This window comes from Chiloscyllium plagiosum, chromosome 8 (genome assembly GCF_004010195.1).
Source record: "Chiloscyllium plagiosum isolate BGI_BamShark_2017 chromosome 8, ASM401019v2, whole genome shotgun sequence".
NCBI classification, from domain to species: Eukaryota; Metazoa; Chordata; class Chondrichthyes; order Orectolobiformes; family Hemiscylliidae; genus Chiloscyllium; species Chiloscyllium plagiosum.
In genome coordinates this window covers 86,128,467-86,151,738 of record NC_057717.1, presented here as the reverse complement: position 1 = coordinate 86,151,738, position 23,272 = coordinate 86,128,467, and the positions used below count along the sequence as shown (strand labels likewise).

The 23,272-nt window shown below is 45.6% G+C and overlaps 1 protein-coding gene across 7 annotated transcripts in view; it reads left to right on the top strand.

Annotated features, from left to right (window-relative positions):
* The window catches only part of pnpla6 (patatin-like phospholipase domain containing 6), a 145,711-nt gene that overhangs the window by 27,348 nt on the left and 95,091 nt on the right, over positions 1 to 23,272 (top strand). For all 7 annotated transcript variants that reach the window (XM_043694670.1, XM_043694672.1, XM_043694668.1 and 4 more), the window contains exons 8-14: positions 7,454 to 7,540; positions 8,074 to 8,180; positions 13,453 to 13,629; positions 15,215 to 15,292; positions 16,259 to 16,464; positions 20,798 to 20,929; positions 23,110 to 23,233. In XM_043694670.1, coding sequence (XP_043550605.1) covers positions 7,454 to 7,540; positions 8,074 to 8,180; positions 13,453 to 13,629; positions 15,215 to 15,292; positions 16,259 to 16,464; positions 20,798 to 20,929; positions 23,110 to 23,233 — 911 coding nt within the window. The remainder of the gene's footprint in view (positions 1 to 7,453; positions 7,541 to 8,073; positions 8,181 to 13,452; positions 13,630 to 15,214; positions 15,293 to 16,258; positions 16,465 to 20,797; positions 20,930 to 23,109; positions 23,234 to 23,272) is intronic.

The following is a 23,272-nucleotide window of genomic DNA, read 5'->3' as shown; positions in this document are numbered from 1 at the left end:
CTCTTCGGAGGGTTAGTGTGGACTTATTGGGCCAAATAGCCTGTTTCCACACCGTAGGGAGTCTATGAACCCTTGATCCCCTTGATCCTCAAAAACCTATCTATCTCAGTCTTAAATATACTCAACAACCCGGCCTCCACAGCCTTCTGTGGGAATGAATTCCATCGATTCCCCACTCTCTGGCTGAAGAAGTTTCTCCTTATTTCCATTCTAAAAGGTCTTCCTTTTACTCTAATGCTGTGCCCTTGGGTCCCAGTCTCTCCTACCAATGGAAACATCTTCCCACCATCTGCTCTGTCCAGGCCATTCCGTATTCTGTAAGTTTCCATTAGATACCCCCACCCCATCCTTCTAAACTCCATCGAGCATAGACCCAGATTCCTCAAACATTCCTCATATGTTAAACTTTTAATTCCTGAGATTATTTTCGTGAACTTGCTCTGAACATGCTCCAAGGCCAGTACATGCTTCCTTGAGATATGGGGCCCCAAACTGCACGTAATATTCCAAATGTGGTCTGACCAGAGACTGATAGAGCCTCAGAGGTACATCCCTGCTTTCATATTCAAGCCGTCTTGAAATAACTACCATAATCGCATTTGCCTCCCTAACTACTGCCTCAACCTGCAGGTTTACCTTGAGAGAATTGTGGACTAGATCTCCCCCAAGTCCCTTTGCACTTCAGACTTCTGAATTTTCTCCTGATTTAGAGAATAGTCCATGCCTCTATTCTTCCAACCAAAGTGCATGACCTCACACTTTCCCACATTGTTCTCCTTCTGCCACTTCTTTGGCCACTTTCCTATCCTGTCCGAATCCTCCTGCAGCCTCCCCACCACCTCAATGCTACCTGCACCTCCACCCATCTTGGTATCATCTGCAAACTTAGCCAGAATGCCTTCAGTTACTCAGTAGCCTCCTGTGCGGCACCTTGTCAAAGACCTTCTTGAAGTCCAGATAGATAACATCCATTGGCTCTCCTTGGTGTAACCTGCTTATTACTTCCACTAAGAATTGTAGCAGATTTGTCAGGTATGACCTCCCCTTGATGAAACCATGCTGACTTTGCCCTATTTTACCACACACTTCCAAGTATTCAGAAACCTCATCCTTCACAAAGGATTCCAGGATCTTACCCACGACTGAGGTTAGGCTAATCAGTCTGTAATTTTCTGTCATTTGCCTTACTTCCTTTTTAACAGCAGTGTCACGTTCACGATTTTCGAGTCCTCCGGAACCCTCCCTGATTCTAGTAATTCCTGAAATCACATCATTAACTCCTCCACCATCTCTTCAGCTGTCTTCCTTCAGAACTCTGGAGTGTAGTAATCTGCTATCTTACTTTTGCTTCCAAGTGAATACCCCACATTTATACAAATAATAATGCATCTGCCATTGGTTTACCTATTCACCCAACCTGTCCAGATTGTGCTGCAGGGTCTCTGCAACCCGTCACATCCAACTTGGTATCATCTGCTAACTTTGAGATGTTACATTTTGTTCCCTCATCCAAATCATGAATATATATTGTGAATAGCTGGGGTCCCAGCACAGATTCCCATGGCACCCCCACTAGTTACTACCTGCCAATTTGAAAAGGATTCTGTATGACCCATTAATTCCTACTCTTAGTTTCCTGTCTGCCAACCAGTTTTCTATCCATCTCAATACACTTGCCCCAATCTCGTGCTTTAATCTCGCACAATAATCTCTTACGCAGGACTTTATTGAACACTTTTTGAAAGTCCGAGTATCAGTGATCATGAATGATTTTAATCTGCACATAGATTGGGCAAATCAAATTAACCGCAGCAACGTAGAGGAGGAATTCCTGGAGTGTATACGGGATGGCTTTCTTGATCAATATGTGGATGCACCAATGAGAGAACAGGCTATCTTAGGCTGGGTACTATGTAATGAGAAGGGGATCATTGCCAATCTAGCTGTGCGAGACCCATTGGAGATGAGCAACTATAACGTGATAGAATTATTTTATTAAGATGTAGAGTGAGGTAGTTGATTTGGAGACTAGGGTGCTGAATCTTAATAAAGGAAACTATGAAGATAGGAGGCATGGATTGGCCTTGATCGATAGGGGAGAGTTACTGAAAGGGATGACAGTGGAGAGGTAATGACAAACATTCAAGGATGCAACAACTGTTTATTCCTGTCCAGCATAAAAGCAAAATGGGTCGGAGGGCCAAGCCGTAGTAGACAAAGGAAATTAGAGGTGATCCCAGGGCAGTATCCAGGGAACACAGCACTGAGAGAGAGATGGTCACAGGTTAGTAACAAGGGGACACTGCACTGTGAGGGAGATGATCACAGGTTAGTAACCAGGGAACACCGCACCGTGAGGGAGATGATCACAGGTTAGTAACCAGGGAACACGGCACCGTGAGGGAGATGATCACGGGTTAGTAACCAGGGAACACCGCACCGTGAGGGAGATGATCACGGGTTAGTAACAAGGGGACACTGCACCGTGAGGGAGATGATCACAGGTTAGTAACCAGGGAACACCGCACCGTGAGGGAGATGATCACGGGTTAGTAACCGGAACACCGCACCGTGAGGGACATGATCACGGGTTAGTAACCAGGGAACACCGCACCGTGAGGGAAATGATCACGGGTTAGTAACCAGGGAACACCGCACCGTGAGGGAGATGATCACGGGTTAGTAACCGGAACACCGCACCGTGAGGGAGATGATCACAGGAAACACCGCACTGTGAGGGGGATGATCCCGGGGAACACCGCACCGTGAGGGGGATGATCCCGGGGAACACCGCACCGTGAGGGGGATGATCCTGGGGAACACCGCACCGTGAGTGGGATGATCCCGGGGAACACCACCGTGAGGGAGATGATCCCATTTTTTCCAACCTCAATTCTATTCTAACTTTAAGATGGACATGAAATGTCATAATGGCATTATTTGAAGATAGCCAGGAGAGGTCTCCCTGAAGAGCTGGTCAAATGCAGCATCACCAAAGTGGATATTAGCTTGATCTTGGTTCTGAGATATGCTGAGCACAGTGTCTGCTGCATTTCTTCCACTGAAATGCTGATTCGAGTTCAAAACTATGTGATTGGCTCAAAGCTGCTGGATTGTTATGTAAATTGGTAGGTAAATGTAAATTGGCTTTAGGGGAGAATTGGAGAGCTTTTACAAGCTAACATTTGACATTTTTCCTCACGGCTGATCTGTTATAAAGCCCAGTGAAGTTGGAAGTACTGTGCTTATCCTTTTCAGCACTTGGTGACTATCTAACTGGATTACGCTGTCTTCTTTTTTCAGGTTTAGTCATGTTCAGAATAGCTACTTTTTATTGCTTTTCTTTTCTCCAAGCTTGCCCTGTTTAATGAGCTGTTATTTTCACCCAGATTTTGTTGCTACAAATATATGTGGAAAAATGCTCCCAAAACAAGCATATTTTAAAACATCAGCTTAAGTAAAATGGCTTTAGATGTCAGGTTTGGCTCAGCGGGATCGCTATATTTTGAACCAGAGAGTTCAGGCAAAGGACAACTCCACACACAGAAGGCCACCATCCAGTCTGCATCATCTCAGATGCAACCTTTTAAAGTTCAATACTGAACCAAGGCTCCATCTTCCCTAGTCGGAGGACATGAAAGATTCTGTTGCCCTACTTGAGAAAGGACAGGCGAGTTGCATGGTGTCATGGCCGATTGGCATTGTTCAGCTTGTTTTCACTAACTAGGGTGCTCACTGCATTTTCCTCCATTACCCTGGTGACTTCAGAAACATTTCAAGGGTGTAAAATATTTTTGCATGTACCAAAGTCGCAAAAAGTGCTCGATAAATTCAAGTATTTCTCATAAATAATTCGTGTTAGTCTACTCCATTTTCTGGGTATTTATAATAAGATGGTTTCTCACACCTTGCCCCTGAAAGCCACCCCATGTCCTGTCTGATTTGCACTCCCAATCCTACAAACTGGTGACCCCAATGAATGAGGTGGTACTGCAGCTTCTATTAAATTATGCTGCTGTAAGAAAACTAGAAATTGGAAACCTGCACCAACCTCAACAACTGAGAATGGTGCTGCTCAATGATTTCAGCTGAGGGTATCTGTGAGCTGGTGTTCTTTACAAAAGAAAAGAGGAATTGTGGAAAACCGACCTTCACATAGTTTGGTACATGGAAAATTCACCTGTGACGTTGTCTTTTTATAAAGGTATGCCTTTGGACCCCGCGTTGAAGGAACCACCAGACTTCATGTATGTAGTAATAGTAAAGTTCGAGGCTGAAATTGTTGGCACACCTAGCTTAGGGCAAAAGAAAGTACTGAGGCGGCGGTCCATAATGAAGGGAGAGCGCTCCAAGGTCCCGAAGGAGAAGGAGATGTTTACAGAGTCAGAGAACCAGGATGAAACACAGAGCCAGAAAAAGTCTAAATTACAGGACTCTACAGGAGAGGGGATAGTTAAAAAGAAGCAGGAGACGAATCGGGTGGTGAAACGGGTCTCAATCGCTCCCATTGAACCCATGTCAAATACTGAAGTCACTGAACCTCGCCTAGTAACTACATCAAGTACCAGTGAAGCAGGTCTACCTCTTCCGAATGAGCAAGAGAAGGCAACATCTATAGAACTTAGTGAGGAAACCCAAATGGTTCCAATAGGTCAGTGATGCATCTCATTCTCCATAGATCAAGCTGTTTAGACACTGTGTCAGAGTCTCAGATGAAATGCAAACGTACAGTACCAGAGAAACTCAGCAAGTCCAGCAGTAGCTGTGGAGAAAAACAGAGGTTCATGGTTCAAATTTGATATGACTCAAAATGGTAACTCTGTTTCTCTCTCCACAGATGCTGCCAGACTTGCTGAGTTTCTCCAGCAATTTCTGTTTTTATTTCCGATTTGTAGTATTATTTTTTACTAGGTGAGCTGAATCTGCTAAGGAAAGTAACAACCTTTTTTCAATTTTCTTTTCAAAAACTAACACTTCTGGTTACTAATAACAAGCTTCTTACAAACCTTTGTGTATGAGACACCTGGGTGACAGTTGTGAGTCTTCAGCATCCCATTCAAAGTGTGAAGAGATCATACACTAAATGTCCAGGAAACTTCTAACTCAGAGAGCTGTAACTGTGTCCTGTTAGGACGTATAGTGTGACTTCGAACAGGCAGAGTCCCACAGCTACCTGGACTACACCTCCTCCCATCCTGCCTACACTAAATGTCCAGGAAACTTCTAACTCAGAGAGCTGTAACTGTGTCCTGTTAGGACGTATAGTGTGACTTCGAACAGGCAGAGTCTTCCCATACACTTGCATTAACCTATAGCTCACTGATGACTTGGTGGATGTGGACAACAGTGTATCTGCCTCAGAACGGCAGCTCCTGGTCTGGACCCTGTCGATCCAGCTGGGGCAGTAATGCACTTCACTTCTGTGTCACTAGATTGGGAGGGAGCTCTCTGTGGCCCCCACAAGTCCCTGTTTCCAAGAGACCACATCTGTGAAATCAGAACGTATAGCACAGGACCAGGCCCCTTGGCCCACGATGTTGTGTTGGACATTGCTTGTGGGGATCTAGAGAGTAACAAGGACAGGTCACCTCTAACCAGTAAGAGCCTCGGTAACTCCTGTTGTGGCTGGATGAGAAGCCATCATCCTGGGGTCAAGCTGATCCTACCTCTGACAGCTTTGGAGCTACAGGGCATCTGATATATTAGGAGCGTGAAATATTACATTACTCTTTTAATCATTTCTGTGTCTGTCTGTCTCTTGTTATGGACCAGGCCAGACCCCCTCAAAACATTTCAGGCAAGTAGCCCAGACCCTAACTCTGCTAGTTGTTTGCAGCAGGTATGAAGGGGGTATTTCAGGAGGGATACAACTGGCCCAGATACTTAGTTTCAAACAAGACAGAATTTATTTGCAGAGTACTAAATGAAACACAAACAAAGGAGAACAGAATAGAGAATAGCAATTCTGGTCTCCTTCCTATTGGAAAGATGTGAAACCTGAAAGGGTTCAGAAAAGGTTTACAAGGATGTTGCCAGAGTTGGAGGATTTGAGCTGTAGGGAGAGGCTGAACAGGCTGGGGCTGTTTTCCCTGGAGTGTCGGAGGCTGAGAGGTGACCTTATAGTGGTTTATAAAATTATGTGGGGCATGGATAAGGGAAGTAGGCAATGTCTTTTCCCTGGGGTCGGGGAGTCCAGAACTAGAGGACATAGGTTTAGGGTGAGAGGGGAAAGATATAAAAGAGATCTGAGGGGCAACTTTTTCACACAGAGGGTGGTACGTGTATGGAATGAGCTGCCAGAGGATGTGGTGGAGGCTGGTACAATTGCAACATTTAAGAAGCATTTGGATGGGTGTATGAATAGGAAGGGTTTGGAGGGATATGGGCCGGGTGCTGGCAGGTGGGACTAGATTGGGTTGGGATATCTGGTTGGCATGGACGGGTTGGACTGAAGGGTTCTGTTTCCATGCTGTACATCTCTATGACTCTACCTGAAAACCCAACAGACCATCCCAATTTAATTGGCACAAAAGGGACAATCAAACACAGGGTCTCACTGGAGAGAGAGAGAGAGGTGGTAGAGGGATTCAGCATGGAACACCTTCTTCCATGGAGCTGATTCTTTGGCCAGAAGCCTGGGAAAAAAAAACTGACTGCCTGCTAAAACCAATCTGAGCTGGGAGAACTGGCCAATCCCCTTGGTTTGTACAATGGTTTTTTTAAACCTGAAAGCCTTTTGCTTGAGGCAGTGCCTGTCAGCTATAATCAAATTGGCCCTAAAACCCATCCAAACCGACATCTCAGCAACTCTGCCTCGTACAACCCTTTTGAGAAGAAAAACCAAGGGTAACGCGACCTTGTTAAAGAAGCAGCATGGTCATACTCTGTTTTGAACGTTGGTGGTGGAACATGGAACAGTGCTCAACACAGGCTTTCATTTTACCAGTATTTCATTAAAGCAGCCTCAGTAGTATAGACAAGAGTTGAGAAAGGGATAGTGTGTGAGGCGGAGACAGACTCAAATGGTCACAAATATTGAGATTGCTTGTGTGTTTCTTCTCTAGGTGTCCGTCTAATGCAACGTCCCTGAGCCAAGTAATGTTTCCTCCAGAAATATACTTTCATTCCTAAAATTTATAAGAAGTATTCATGTGATCATCCAACCTCAACATTGTGTGTGTGTGTGTGTGTGAGAGAGAGAGAGATTGTTTGCATTTGTATTCAGTGTTGATGATGTACATTACATGTCAAATATATGGACTTCCTTCACAGTTTCTAGACCCAGAGGGTGACCACATCTCCTCATTCCTACAGGAACAGCCTCTGTGCTGAGGCAGCCAGTCTAGTGTTGACCCTGTGGTTGTGCTATTCACAATGCATTAGCTCTCTCTCTCTGTCTCTCTGTCTCTCTCTCTCTCTCTCTCTCTCTGTCCATCTGTCTGCCTGCCTACAGGAAATGAAGTATTAAAAGGACCAATTTTGGAGAATAATCGGGGAGCATTGCTGAGCCGCTGTATATCCATGCCATTGGATATTTCTGGTAAGACCAGGGACAACATTTCGACAGTATATACAGCAGTATCTTCAAAAGTGCACCCAGATTACATCATTTAAAGATATTCTCAGTTTTTAATTTTAATATTCTAAGAACCAAACTGAAATTCATTTATGGAATTGGCAGATAGTACAGCTGTATCTGCACTTTCTAGTTGATCTATTAAAGGGGAATGTCACATTGTTAGCTATTTTAAACTATTTTCTTATTCTGTCCGTCCTCTGTCTCCCAACACTCCCCCTCTATCTACTTCCCTCCTCTTTCTCCCACAACCTACCCTCCTGCTCCTTGTCCTTCCCTTTGTTTCCTCACTACACCTCCCTACTCCTGTACCGGGCCAATCTGTTCCTCCCTATGCATTGATTATTGACTGTTCTCTCGAACAGTGATGCCAGGTAATAATCTGGTGAAAGACTGATTTTGCTGAACATATAGTGAATGTTGTGCAGCGAATGAATTGCAGTTCATTCCATTTCACAACTCGAGGGTTGTAACTGCATGTTTTACTGGCCTTTCAGGGATACAAAAAGGAGTTTGCTCAGACTTCGACATGGCCTATGAAAGAGGGAGGATTTCATCATCTTTACAAGAGGAAAGTCCAGTGAACTCCATGCCCCTAAGCAGAGTAAGATTATATTATTTCAACTTGTCTATAAATAAAGGACACTTGTGGGCTATTGCCACCTCCGTGGTCAGCTATGTCATTGTTTTGCTCTTGGTTTAGTTTGTGATCTTTGTGCCTTGGGTACATTACATTGCAACGTTTCCTATGTCACATCACACGCTGGCTCAGATTGGCTCTTTGTAATTGTTGTGAGTAAGGATTGTTCACTCTCTGAAGCTGGGCTTTTGTTGTTGAGTTAGCAAACAGTGCTGCATGCACTGATGCTGTGTCACAGTGAAACCTGAAGATGTGTGACCTGAAATGTTGCTCTTTCTCACTGTGGAAGTTCCACAGGCTACAACACTGTCACTGGGCTCAGAACATGAGCTCTGAAGCTGTCTGTGCCAGTGTTTGTGTGGCTAGTGAGTGGTCACATTTCGTTGAAGAGGTTCTAAAGCTGACTTCTGGCAAAATTCTTCCTTCTGGACATTCTAGAGCTCTATCCTCAGCTGAACTCTGCTCGTGTCCTGCTGGGAGCTTATTGATTTCTTTCATTCATGAGGTGTGGATGTTGTTGGTCGGGTCAGCATTTATTCTCCATCAGTGGAGAAAGTGGTGATGACTGATGTCTGTTTGGTGTAAATACAACCACAATGCTATCGGGGAGGGGGGGGGTTGGTTTCCAGCATCTTCACTGAGCGACACTGAAGGATTGGTGATACATTTCTAAGTCAGGATGGTGAGTGGCTCGGAGGGGAGCTTGCAGCCAGTGGTGTTCAAATGTATCTGCTGCCCTTGTAGGTGGTAGAGGTTGTGGGCTTGGAAGGTGTTGTGGAAAGTGCTTTGATGCGTTACTGCAGTGCGCCGTGCAGGTGGTCCACCCTGCTGCCACTGTGCATCAGTGATGGAGGGAGTGCATGTTCACGTTGCTGGGTGGGGGTGGTGCCAATGAAGTGGAACACTTTGTCTTGGAAAGTGTTGAGCTCCTTGAGTGTTGTTGCAGTTGCACCCACCCAGGCAAGCAGAGAGTATTCTGACTTCTTAGCTGAGAAATGGTTTCATACACAACAGTCACGAACATACAAACATAGGAACATAACAACCAGAAGCTGTCATGGGCAATTCAGCCCATTCTGCCATTTAGCGTGATTATGGCTGATTTTATCCTGGTCCCGACTCCACTGTCCTGCCTGCTCCCCACGCCCTTTATCCTGCTTTTCATCAGAAACATATCTATTTATTTCTTGAGGCTATTGATTGATTCTGCCTCCACTGCACTCTGGGGCAGTAAGTTCCATGGATTTATAACCCTTGGAGAGAAGCAGTTTCTCCTGATCTCAGTTTTAAACCTACCTCCTCTCATTCTGTATCTGATCTACCTTTAGTATTCTACATACCTCATTCAGATCCCCCTCATTCTTATGACCTCCATCAAGTAGAAGCCCAAGCTATTGAACCACTCCTTGTATGACAACCCGTTCATGAACCTTCTCTGAACTGCCTCCAGTCCCACCACATCCTTCCTCAAGTTGTGAAATTTGAAAGGGTTCAGAAAAGATTTACAAGGATGTTGCCAGGGTTGGAGGACTTAAGCTATAGGGAGAGGCTGAATAGGCTGGGGCTGTTTTCCCTGCAGCGTCGGAGGCCTTATAGAGGTTTATAAAATCATGAAAGGCATGGGTCAGATAAATATACAAGGTCTTTTCCCTGGAGTGGGCGAGTCCAGGGCACAGGTTTAAGGTGAGAGAGGAAAGATTTACAAGGGACCTAAGAGGCAACCTTTTTACGCAGAGGATGGTATTTGTGTGGAGTGAGCTGCCAGAGGAAGTGGTGGAGGGTGGTACAATTACAGCTTTTAAAAGACATCTGGAGGGGTATATTAATAGGAAGGTATGGAGGGATGTGGGCCAAGTGTTGGCAAATGGGACTTGATTAGGTTAAGATATCTGATTGGCATGAGCGAGTTGGACTGAAGGATCTGTTTCCATGCTGTACATCTCCAAGACTCAACAGGGGACCAAACCAGGGTACAGTATTTCAGGTATGATCTCCCCAAAGCGTTATATAATTGTAGCAACACTTCTATAATCCAGTCCCTTTACAAATGCCAGGATTCCATTTGCCTTTCTTGCTATTTGCTGCCTTCTCTGGGATTTCATCCAAGAAGTTGTTATTTTTGAAACAGCCTGGAAATTAACAGTTTACATCCCACCACAGATCAGGTTGGTCTCATGGATCTGCCCAACATAGAATAGAGTAGAATAATAGTAGAATCCCTACAATGTGGAAACAGGCCCTTCAGCCCAACAAGTCCACACCAACCCTCCTGAAGAGTAACCCACCTAGACCCATTCTCCTACCCATTCACTCTACATGTACCCCTGACTAATCACCTCACCTGCACATCTGTGGGCACTACAGGGACAATTTAGTACAGCCAATCCACCCTAACCTGCACATCCCTGGGCACTGCGGGGACAATATAGTACGACCAATCCACCCTGACCTACACATCCGTGGGCACTATGGAGACAATTTAGTACAGCCAATCCACCCTAACCTGCACATCTCTGGGCACTGCGGGGACAATATAGTACGGCCAATCCACCCTGACCTGCACATCCCTGGGCACTACGGGGACAATTTAGTGCAGCCAATCCACCCTAACCTGCACATCCCTGGGCACTGCGGGGACAATTTAGTATGGCCAATCCACCCTGACCTACACATCCCAGAACACAATGGGTAATTTAGCACGGCCAATCCACCCTAACCTACACAGCCCTGGGCACTACGGGGACAATTTAGCACAGCCAATCCACCCTGACCTACACAACCCTGGGCACTATGGGGACAATTTAGTATGACCAATCCACCCTGACCTACACTTCCCTGGGCACTACGGGGGCAATTTAGTATGGCCAATCCACCCTAACCTGCACATCCCTGGGCACTACGGGGACAATTTAGTACAGCCAATCCACCCTGACCTGCACATCCCTGGGCACTACGGGGACAATTTAGTATGTCCAATCCACCCTGACCTACATAGCCCTGGGCACTACGGGCACCATTTAGTGCAGCCAATCCACCCTGACCTGCACATCCCTGGGCACTACGGGCACAATTTAGTACGGCCAATCCACCCTGACCTACACATCCCTGGGCACTACGGGGACAATTTAGTACGGCCAATCCACCCTAGCCTACACATCCCTGGGCACTACGGGTCAAATTAGTACAGCCAATCTACCCTAACCTACACATCCCTGGGCACTACGGGGACAATTTAGTACGGCCAATCCACCCTGACCTACACATCCCTGGGCACTACGGGGACAACATAGTACGGCCAATCCACCCTGACCTGCACATCCCTGGGCACTACGGGGACAATTTAGTGCGGCCAATCCACCCTGACCTACACATCCCTGGGCACTACGGGGACAATTTAGTGCAGCCAATCCACCCTAACCTACACATCCCTGGGCACAACGGGGACAATATAGTACGGCCAATCCACCCTGACCTACACATCCCTGGGCACTACGGGGACAATTTAGTACGGCCAATCCACCTTGACCTACACATCCCTGGGCACTACGGGGACAATTTAGTGCAGCCAATCCACCCTGACCTACACATCCCTGGGCACAACGGGGACAATTTAGTATGGCCAATCCACCCTGACCTACACATCCCTGGGCACTACGGGGACAATTTAGTGCAGCCAATCCACCCTAACCTACACTTCCCTGGGCACTACGGGGACAATTTAGTATGGCCAATCCACCCTGACCTACACATCCCTGGGCACTACGGGGACAATTTAGTACGGCCAATCCACCCTGACCTACATAGCCCTGGGCACTATGGGACAATTTAGTACGGCCAATCCACCCTGACCTACACATCCCTGGGCACTACGGGGACAATTTAGTACGGCCAATCCACCCTAGCCTACACATCCCTGGGCTCTATGGGGACAATTTAGTACGACCAATCCACCCTGACCTACACATCCCTGGGCACTACGGGGACAATTTAGTACGGCCAATCCACCCTGACCTGCACATCCCTGGGCACTACGGGGACAATTTAGTACGGCCAATCCACCCTGACCTACATAGCCCTGGGCACTATGGGACAATTTAGTACGGCCAATCCACCCTGACCTGCACATCCCTGGGCACAACGGGGACAATTTAGTACGGCCAATCCACCCTGACCTGCACATCCCTGGGCACTACGGGGATAATTTAGTACGGCCAATCCACCCTAACCTGCACATCCCTGGGCACTATGGGGACAATTTAGTGCGGCCAATCCACCCTGACCACATCTTTTGAATGTGGGAGGAATCCAGAACAGAATGTGCAAACTCCACACAGTCAGACACCTGAGGCTGGAATCGAACTGTGGTCCCTGGTCCCATGGTGCAGCACTGAGCCACCATGCCATCCTGCCTGACATTTTATCACTGTCATGATTCCAATTTCTATATCGTTCATCGCCAAGTGTTCTCTAACTTTGTATGCTCACTGTCACAAAGCTTTTCCTCCTTCTAAAAGCTGTTCCTTCTTTACAGGCATACTGTGTCCTTGATTTTTCTTTTCCAGTGGGGTCCTAAAATAGCTCAAGCTCCGAATCAGCGGAATTGATACAGAGATGAAAGGGTTTATTGAGAGGCTTTTGGTTTGGATGTAAAGAAATGAGACTTCAGACGTCAGGCTTTATGTTTGAGAAGTGATCTGTATAATGGAAGGAGAGTGGTCAGTCCTCTGCGTGTGCGTTTGCAGGAAAGGTTGCTGCGGTGCTGATTCTAGCTTGTGTGTGATCTGAGGTCACAAAAGCCAACTCCAGTGCCTCAGCTGCTGTCCTGTTCCCTCCGTGTCACCTGTACATTGCATAAACACCAGTGTTGGCAGACAGATTGTCAACCACTCTTGAATATTTACCAAAGTGTAAATTTTCCATTTTGGGCTCATTGCTCAGTGTTGTAAAAGGAGTGAAACTGTGCTGCTGAGCCTTCCACTGCCTTTGTCATCTTGGGAGTTTTATTTGGGGGTTGGAGGTGGGCAAACAGTTGTTGGTATTGCTTTCTCTTTGCACAAAAACAGTGAACAACCAGGCCGTTCTGCCCCTCTAAGGTTGCTGACAGCGATCTCTGATCAAGGACTGAGAGCAGTTTGCACAGAATGTCGCACCTTCTGAGGGGCCCCGGGGGAAAGGGGAAACAATGGGCGCGAGGGGCCATGAGTGAAACGTTAAGGTTAATGCCTTTGTGTTTCAGTCTGCACCACAGGAGACCAGGGAGCGTAAATCTGTGACAGTCGAGGAACATCCGTCATGCGTGTACCTTTATACTGAGGATGATACAGATGAAGTCTATGGGACCCCTCGGATCAAGCATGTTGGAACTATTTTCGAGGAGGCGAAACAGGAGCTCCTGAAGCTATTACGTATTGAGGTGGGGACCTATTATTTCTTACTGAGCATAAGATATGGTGTAGAAGTAGGCTATTTGGCCCATCTGAGTAGCTTTGTCATTCAGTGTCATCACTGCCATGCCAGTACAGAAAACGTTGAAATATTGTCAACTGCCTGAAGGATATTGATGAGCTTCATTGATTAGACAGATTGAGTTGTGACTTAAAGAGCAGAATTGGATAACAATCTGAAGGGAAACAGTTTGCAGGATTATTGGGAACCGGTCTGGAGAATGGACTTGCTCCTCAAGAGAGCCAGCATAAATGTAACTGCTTGAAACACCACCTTTTCTGCTGTAACTAACATGAATAGCATCTGATTGATGCTATTCATATTTTATCTTCTTAAATGGTTCCTCCATGTTCATAGATATCATTGAATCCCTACAGTGTGGAAACAGGCCATTTGGCCCAACAAGTCTGCACTGACCCTCCAAACAGTAACCCACCCAGATCCATTCCCCTATTACTCTGCATTTACCCTGACTAACACACCTAACCTAGACATCCCTGAACACTATTGTAATTTAGCAATGCCAATTCACCTAACCTGCACATCTTTGGACTGTGGGAGGAAACCCACGCAGACACTGGAAGAATGTGCAAACTCCACACAGACAGTCACTCGAGACTGGAATTGAACCCTGGTCCCTGGCGCTGTGAGGCAGCAGTGCTAACCACTGAGCCACATACCACCTGTTGTCACCTCTGGTGTGCCTAAGGTTCTGTATTTGCATGTCTTGTCATTATTTTACATTCTTGTGTTTTGTGTTGTGATACTCGAGCACCATGCGAGATGCCAATGCTTAGCTCAACCCAACTACATCTCCAAATGTTCCAATGGCTGCTAGTGTCTGTGCATCATCAAGTCAAAAGGTTTCTGTGCTTTTAATGCCACAATCCTGAATGCTCCTCTTCTTGGCTTGCACTTCCAGACTACTCCTCTCTCATTTCTGAGCCAGGAGGGCACTGCAAGGTCGAGCTTTTGTGTGTAGGTTGATACCAGTCTGCCACTGAGCCTGGTCTTCCCAAGGGCTCGCCCATTTCAGACCGAGATGAGGAGAAGTTGTTTCTCTGAGGGTAGAGAATCTGAGGAATTCTTTACCACAGAGAACTGTCGAGGATGGATCATTAAGTATTATCAGGGCTGAGATGGAGAGATCTTTAATCAGAAAGGAATCAAAAGGAAAAGGCAGGAAAGTGGAGTTGAGGATGATCAGATCAGCCATGACCTCATTGAATGATGAAGCAGACTCAATGGGCTGAAGGCCCATTTCTACATATTAGGGTTTTATTGTCCTTTCCTGCACTGTTTCACCCTGTGCCTCAACCTTGTTACTCGCCCTGTGATAGTGCTGCCCTTGGTAAAGCCACCATAGTCTTATTGAACCATAAGGCTGCTGTCTCATCAGAGAAAGATGTGGTGATGGTCTAATCTGAGGGTCACCACACCTCAGACAAGGGGAGAGGTAACCTCAACCCGTAGTCAACGCACAGCTACATCTTCTCCATTGCTGACCTTGGTCTGAACTCTGTGTTTAATGGTTTCCTCTCCTTTCCTCCTAGGATCCATCTCTTCTCAACAACCGTGTCACCTTACACTATGCCAAACCTGGGAGTGTACTGGCCCGTCAGGGAGACCAGGTAGATGCAGTTGTGTGCCAGAGCATTGACAGTGCTGACTCATTGATTTCAATGGCAGAGACTGAACAAACAGCATTCACAATTATGGAGTATCACTAAAGCACTCTGTCCCCAATGAAATAGTTTTATAATTTAGTGTCTGTTGTAATGTAGTAAATGTAACAGCTAGTTTGTCTACAGCAGGGTCCCACATCGGCAGCAAGACAAATGAGCTGTTTTGCTGAAGGATAAGTAGCATGGGGATATTCCCTGTTTTTCTTGAAATGGTGTCCTGGAGGCCTCGGTATAATGTCTTGATTGAAAGGCAGTGGCTCTGACTGCACAGCAGTCCACCTGTATTGCAGTCATGTATCTGCGATAGGATTTGAACCCACATCCCCCCCACCTGTAATTAGTCTCTGGATGTGGGTGTTGCTGCAAACCCTGCACTTGTTGCCTCTCCTTCATTGCTTTTGAAGTAAGTGCCTTTCAGAGGCCTGTTAACTGTGAATTGGAGTCACATTTAGGTCAGAACTTTAACGGCAATTGGTAGCAGTTGTCCTGGTTGCAGTCACTATCTTTCAGTTGCTGATTTTATTAATGTAATTTAAATCCCACTGGCTGCCTTGATTGGATTTCAACTCATCCCCACAGCCTGGCCATCTAATGTGCTAGTCCCGTGGTAATATCTGTCCTCCACCTCTCCCCAGTTTGTAAGGTGAGAGTATTAATCACAGCCACTATAGATATATTGATTAGTCTTGCTGAGCTGGTTGCCAAAGTCACAGATTTTAATCCAGACTTGGAGTTATTGACCTGTGTTGTGCATTAATGGGTTTTTAAGGTAAAGAGTTTGTCAGTGCAATAACTGTCATTCTGAAAACTATAAAATGAAAGCTGGTCGTGTGCCCAGGTTGATTGTATGATAATAGCCTTGTTCCTCCTGGAAGCACGGTGAAATGTTGTTGTAATCTCTCCTGAATGCAGGATGTCAGTTTGCATTTTGTGCTGTCGGGCTGCCTGCATGTTTACCAGCGAATGATTGACAAGGAGGACGATGTGTGCCTGTTTGTGACTCACCCTGGAGAAATGGTGGGCCAGCTTGCTGTCCTGACCGGTGAGCCACTGATCTTCACCGTCAAAGCAAACCGTGACTGCATCTTCCTTAAGATCTCCAAATCGGATTTCTATGAGTGAGTATAGGCAGGTGTTGCCTGTCTCGGTTCTGTGTCTTAAGCTTTGTGCAGGGTTTGTGAGAGTGGGAAATGTCTAAATGTCCTTAATAATCATAGAATCCCGAGTGTGGTAACAAGCCAAATCCACACCAACCCTCCAAAGAGCATCCCACCTATCCTATCCAATCCCTGTATTTCCCATGGCCGATCCACCTAACCTGCACACCTTTGGACTGTGGGAGGAAGCTGGAGCACCTGGAAAAACACCCATTGATACATGGAGACAATGTGCAAACTCCACACAGTCACCCAACAGTGGAATCAAACCACAGTTCCTTGCATTATGAGACAGCACTGCTAACCACTGAGCCACCGGGCCACCCCCCTCTTTACCATGTGCTGTTGTGCACTTAGCTGCAGGAATTGTGTGCATTGTCACCTGGACAGCCTTGTTGCAGAGCTTTTAGCCTTAGGGTTTGATGCTGGGATAATGCCTGCCTAACTGGTTGCATTAAATATGGAAATGTCTAGTGTTTTAAATAAAGGTCCCAAGCTTCCATCCCTAATTGCCCTTGAGCTGAGTAACTTGTTAACCTGTTTCAGAGAGTATTTAAGAGTCACACCTATTTCTGTGGGTCTAGAGTCACATGTTGGCCAGACCAAAAGTGCGTTTGTGATCCAGATGAGCTTTTGTATCAGTCAACAATGGTTTCATTTTCACCATTAGGTTTATAGTTTTCCCAATGCATTTAACTTCCACCAGATCAGATGCCACAGTAGAATTTGAGCTTGTGTCCTCCACATCAGTTTGGGGGATTATTATTCTAGTGGCATTACCATCTCACCACCGGGCATCCCAAACCCTGCCATGGGCAAGCTTTAACTGGGTAGGAAACTGTGGGCAGGAGTGTTTGACCACCCCTTCAATGCAGCTAATTGGAATAACTGTCCTTCTGACTCTGCCAGAGATGGTTCACAGCTTGTGGAGTAGTTTTCTCCCCCATGTTGTTATACAAGCAGCTCTCTTGAGTAGAACAGGCAGATACCTCCCAGCTAGGAGAAAGTGAGGACTGCAGATGTTGGAGATCAGAGCTGAAAATGTGTTGCTGGAAAAGCGCAGCAGGTCAGGCAGCATCCAAGGAGCAGGAAGAAGGGCTCATGCCCGAAACATCGATTCTCGAGAATCGACGTTTCGGGCATGAGCCCTTCTTCCTGCTCCTTGGATGCTGCCTGACCTGCTGCGCTTTTCTAGCAACACATTTTCAGATACCTCCCAGCTTCCTTGTGTGAGATATTCCTGGCTTATCCGTTTAAATGCAAATAATCTGGTCAGTATATTAGTGCCACATTTATACCTTTATTCCTGTTTAAAAAGAGAGGTGTGCGGGTATATTTTCCCTCCTATGTATGTAGAGTGAATGATGATCTGTGTACATGTGCAGCATTGATAGACAGCCCGATTGCTGCTGTAGTATTGCTGTTGATGGAAACAGTTGCTAAACTGGTGTTGTTCTTTTTAAGGATTAGGATTTAAATGGAAGACTTTTCCACCTTTTGCATAACCATTGTCTTTTATTATATTAAAATGTTTTAAATCCGACTTCAAGAGAAGGAGGACATGATACTTTGATAAGCAAAGGAGTGAGGTTTTTTCAGGGGGCGATGGCAATGTGGAGGGATCAGGTCAGCCATGACCTTACTGAATGGTAGAGCAGGCTCAATGGTTTGCTCTTCATAACCCTATGTTCATATTCAGGAGGCTAAGGTAGAACAGCTGAAACATCATTGTCTGTCCAAACACCTATAGTTCTCCCTGTGCTTGAAGAGATTGACAATGTTACTGTAGCTTGTCAGCATGGATGAGTTGGGCCAAAGGGTCAGTTTCCTTTCGGTATGACTCTACATCATAATCCAAGGCTTCCCAATCTGCTGGGGTTGGGAGATGTGGTTATGGGGTTGTGAGCCCAAAAGCAGCAATAACTGCAGAGGAGCTGGAACTGAGATCTGACAGCTCTGTGGCCCCTTTAAATACTTGTGTTGGTGAAAAAACACTGTCTTTTCATGAACCCCCCCTCACACTGAGCTCCTGTTGTTCCCCACCTCTTCTCTCCCCTAGCCTCCCATTCAACATGTCTCTGACCCTAAATTTTCACTTGAGAGATGACTGGGCCTTTAATATGGAAATGGACAAAAGTTTGGAAAGCACTGTGATAATCCACCTACAAGTTCATAATGAGAGTAACATTGTCAGTATCTTAATTCAGAGTGATGAGATACATTTCAGGTCACTGAGGATATGGGCAGAAGAAGTTGTCTGATTTAACCATCACATTCTCCCATTGACTGGTATCCCAGTCCACCTGGGCCTGTGATTTAACATTTTCATCCCTATAACCTTATCCTTGTCCAACTCCACCTTTCCCCTCCCTGCCTGTTGTCATTGTCAAATCGTCATTCACTTGATTCTGGTTTGCTCCCTATTCCCACTTCAATTCTCGATCCCATCACTAACAGCTCTGCCTTCAGCCACCTGCCTGAATAGTCTTTCAATACTTTCTGTAAGTCTGTTTTTCACATCGTTCTCTCTTCCCTGTGTGAAATGCCTTATCAGGGGAGACAATGGCCAAGTGGTATTATCGCTAGACTGTTAATCCAGAGATCATGTCGTATGGGGAGAACTAGCCATTTGGATACGGAACTGGCTTGAAGGTAGAAGACAGAGGGTGGTTGTGGAGGGTTGTTTTTCAGACTGGAGGCCTGTGACCAGTGGAGTGCCACAAGGGTCCACTGCTTTTTGTCATTTATATAAATAATTTGGATGTGAACCTAAGAGGTATAGTTAGTAAGTTTGTGGATGACTCCAAAATTGAACGTGTAGTGGACTGCGAAGAAGATTACCTCAGAATACAATGGGATCTTGATCAAATGGGCGAATGGGCTGAGGAGTGGCAGATGGAGTTTAATTTAGATAAATGTGAGGTGCTGCATTTTGGAAAGGCAAATTAGGGCAGGACTTGTACACTTAATGCTAAGGTCTTGGGGAGTGTTGCTGAACAAAGAGACCTTGGAGTACAGGTTCATAGCTCCTTGAAAGTGGAGTCTCGGGTAGATAGGATAGTGAACAAGGCATTTGGTATGCTTTCCTTTATTGGTCAGAGCATTGAGTACAGGAGTTAGGAGGTCATGTTGCAGCTGTACAGGACATTGGTTAGGCCACTTTTGGAATATTGCGTGCAATTCTGGTCTCCTTCCTATTGGAAGGATGTTGCGAAACTTGAAAGTATTCAGCAAAAACTTACGAGGATGTTGCCAGGGTTGAAAGGTTTGAGCTATAGGGAGCAGCTGAATAGGCTGGGGTTGTTTTCCCTGGAGCGTCGGGCACTGAGGGGTGACCTTATAGAGGTTTATAAAATCATGAGGGGCATGGATAGGATAAATAGACAAGGTATTTTCCCTGAGGTGGGGGAGTCCAGAATTAGAGGGCACAGGTTTAGAGTGAGGGGAAAGATATAAAAGGGACCTAAGGGGCAACATTTTCACGCAGATGGTGGTACGTGTATGGAATGAGCTGCCAGAGGAAGTGGTGGAGGCTGGTACAATTGCAGCATTTAAGAGGCATGTAGATGGGTGCATGAATAGGAAGGGTTTGGAGGGATATGAGCTGGGTGCTGGCAAATGGGACTAGATTAGATTAGGATATCTGGTCAGCATAGACGAATTGGACTGGAGGGTTTGTTTCTGGGCTGTATATTTCTGTGACTATGACTCCATGACCCAGGTAATGCCTTGGGGACCTGGGCTCGAATCCCACCATGGTAGATGATGGAATTTGAACTCAGTCAAACTCTGGAATTAAGTGTCTAATGATGATTATGCAACAATTTTTGACTGTCAGAAAAACCCATCTGGTTCACTAATGTCGCCGAGGGAAGGAAACGGTTCTCTGTCCCGGTTTGGTCTATATGTGACTCCAGATCCACAGCCAGTTGACACATAAGCTGCCCTCTGGGCAATTTGGGATTGCCTAGCCAGTGATGCCATCAGTCCATGAGTAAATAAAAAATTACTCTATTCTTTAATTCAGGCTGATATACCTGTTCTTGTTCTGCTGCAAAGTGTAGTGTTCCCAGATTGCATCGATGTCCAAGGCATCATTCAGATGCTTATTTGGCGAATGAGTCATTGTGGTGATCAGGAGTTGTTAAAGTAACTGTCTGCACATCTGCTGATGACTTTGTGTTCTGTTTAGATGCCACATTATTTCAGTGCTTCACATATCGCGAACTGAGGCCCACTGCAGTGGGATTGGTAGCGAGTGCTACACAGTTTGATGTTTTTGTCCATTCTGCAGGATAATGCGAGAGCAGCCTAACGTGGTGCTCAGTGCTGCACATAATGTGGCTGTCAGAATGTCTCCTTTTGTACGGCAAATGGACTTTGCGATTGACTGGATGGCAGTGGAAGCAGGCCGTGCCCTCTATAGGTAAGCTCATGCACAAGCTCCAGCTTCCTCTGTTATAATATTGAATGTAAATTTCATCATTGTGCTGCTCTTGGGATGCTGTCAACATAACTCATGGCACCCGCTGTTAGTCAGCACCATAGAGATCTGCAACCCAGAAAAAGGCCCTTCAGCTTATTGTGTCCATACTGGTGAGAAGCAAACAGCTAACCATTCTAATCTTCATAATACATGGCATTATTGTTAAATACCATTCAATAACAGCAACTGACTGGGCAATTTATTGCACAGCACTGGCCATTCAGCCCATCCACCCTTTTCAATGCTTTTGGTCCAGAACACACAATCTCTGAATTGTTCCAACGTGCCTGCACTGGCTCTTCAGACAAGCATCATTACCAAGTGTCAGCTTTTTGCCTTCTACCCACACCCTCACACTCTATTTCAGTCCAAATAACCATCCCATACTGTCTTGAAGGCTTCAGTTGAACCTGCCTCCTCAATATTCTAGGCAGTGCCCTATTTACTCATTGTCTGAAAACATTTCTTTCTCACATTGTCCTTGCTTCTTTGGTACATCATTTTAAATCTATGCCCTCTCATTCTTGTTCCTTTTACAAGTTGGAAAAGATTTATAGTTTCTCCCTTTATAATATACTCTATTCAGCCTACTATGATTTTGGAAATCTCTATCACAGCTGATCCTCATGATCTACCTCCCATTATTTCATCTAACCTGATCAGCATATTCTTCTATATCCTGCCCCTGGGGGTGCATCAATGCTGTTTGCCTCAATTATTCCACCTGTGAACCTCTGGATAAGTGAACAGTGCAGCGCTCCTGGCACACAGCATAACCTGGTTAGAGAATGTGGGCATTATTGCTACACCCCCATCTCCAACTGAGCCTAGCAAGGCATGTAGCTTCTGAATGCAGAGTACAAAAAAGAAATTAAGATTTAAACAGGGTTGCTGTGGTTCTGTTCGCCGAGCTGGAAGTTTTTGTTGCAAACATTTCGTCCCCTGTCTAGCTTCCAGCTCGGCGAACAGAACCACAGCAACGAGCACCCGAGCTACAAATCCTCACCCAAATTTAAACAGGGTGGTTAAGGTGTTGCTCAAACGTTTGAGTACAGGAGTTGGGAGGTCATGATGAGGTTGTATAGGACATTTATGAGGCCCATTCTGGAGTACTGTATCCAGTTCTGGTCACCCTGCTAAAGGGAGAATGGAAAGGGTTCATTAAAGATTTACCAGGATATTGCTGAGAATGGAGAGTTTGAGTTATAAAGAGGCCAGGACATTTTTCACTGGTGCGTAGGAGGCTGAGGGGTGACCTTAGAGGTTTATAAGATTTTGAGGAGTATGGCAGGTGTCTTTTCCCTAGAGGGAGGGGTTTCAAGACTAGAGGGGTTTAAGATGAGAGGAGAAAAATTTAAGAAAGACATGAGGGGCAATTTTTTATTAACTCAGAGTGGTCATATGTGAGTGAACTGTCACAGGAAGTGGTGAATGTGGGTACAGTTTCAACACTTAAAAAGACATTTAGATAAGTACATGAATAAGAAATGTTTGGAAGGATGTGGGCCAAGCGCAGGGAGATGGGACTAGTTCAATTTGAGATTATGGTTGGCATGGACTGGTTGGACCAAATGACTCTATGACTCTTTAGATCTTAGTAATTCAATTAAAATGATATAAAGGCATTGATTCTTCTCCAATGTTGCATAATGTGGTGGTTATCTGTGCCGAAATATCACTAGTACACTGTCTGCTGTACAGCATTTCTATTACTAGGATACTGTCACTGAGTGGGACCACTGCTTTATTCCAGGTCCTGATGATGAAGATTATTTGAAATAGTACATTCAAAAGGATGTTACCATAGCCAGGAATGCTGTAACATTCTCTGCAGACCCCATTTATTTGAGAGTTGCTGATTTAAGGATGTTCCTTTCATTTGCAGAAGCAAATCAAAGATTTTTGCAAGAGGTACCAGTGTTTTATTTGTAGTGGTGGTGCTCTTGTAACTGACTCTTTGGAGAAGGTGGACAGATTTCACACTGAGAGTAAGAACGACAACCATCACCATTCTTTGCTCCCGCCTGGTTATCCAGATGAAGTTGCCTTTGTGATCCCTGGCTGCCTGGTGGCCCCCTCGTTTGTCTGATTCTCTCTAACATCTTTGTTTTAATTTGCAGGCAGGCTGACCGATCAGACTGCACCTACATCGTCCTGAATGGGCGACTGAGGTCTGTCATCCGTAAGGCTAATGGCAAGAAAGAACTTGTAGGAGAATATGGACGTGGAGATCTGATTGGAGTGGTAATTAGTTATCTTCCCACTCTATTTAAACGATTGTCT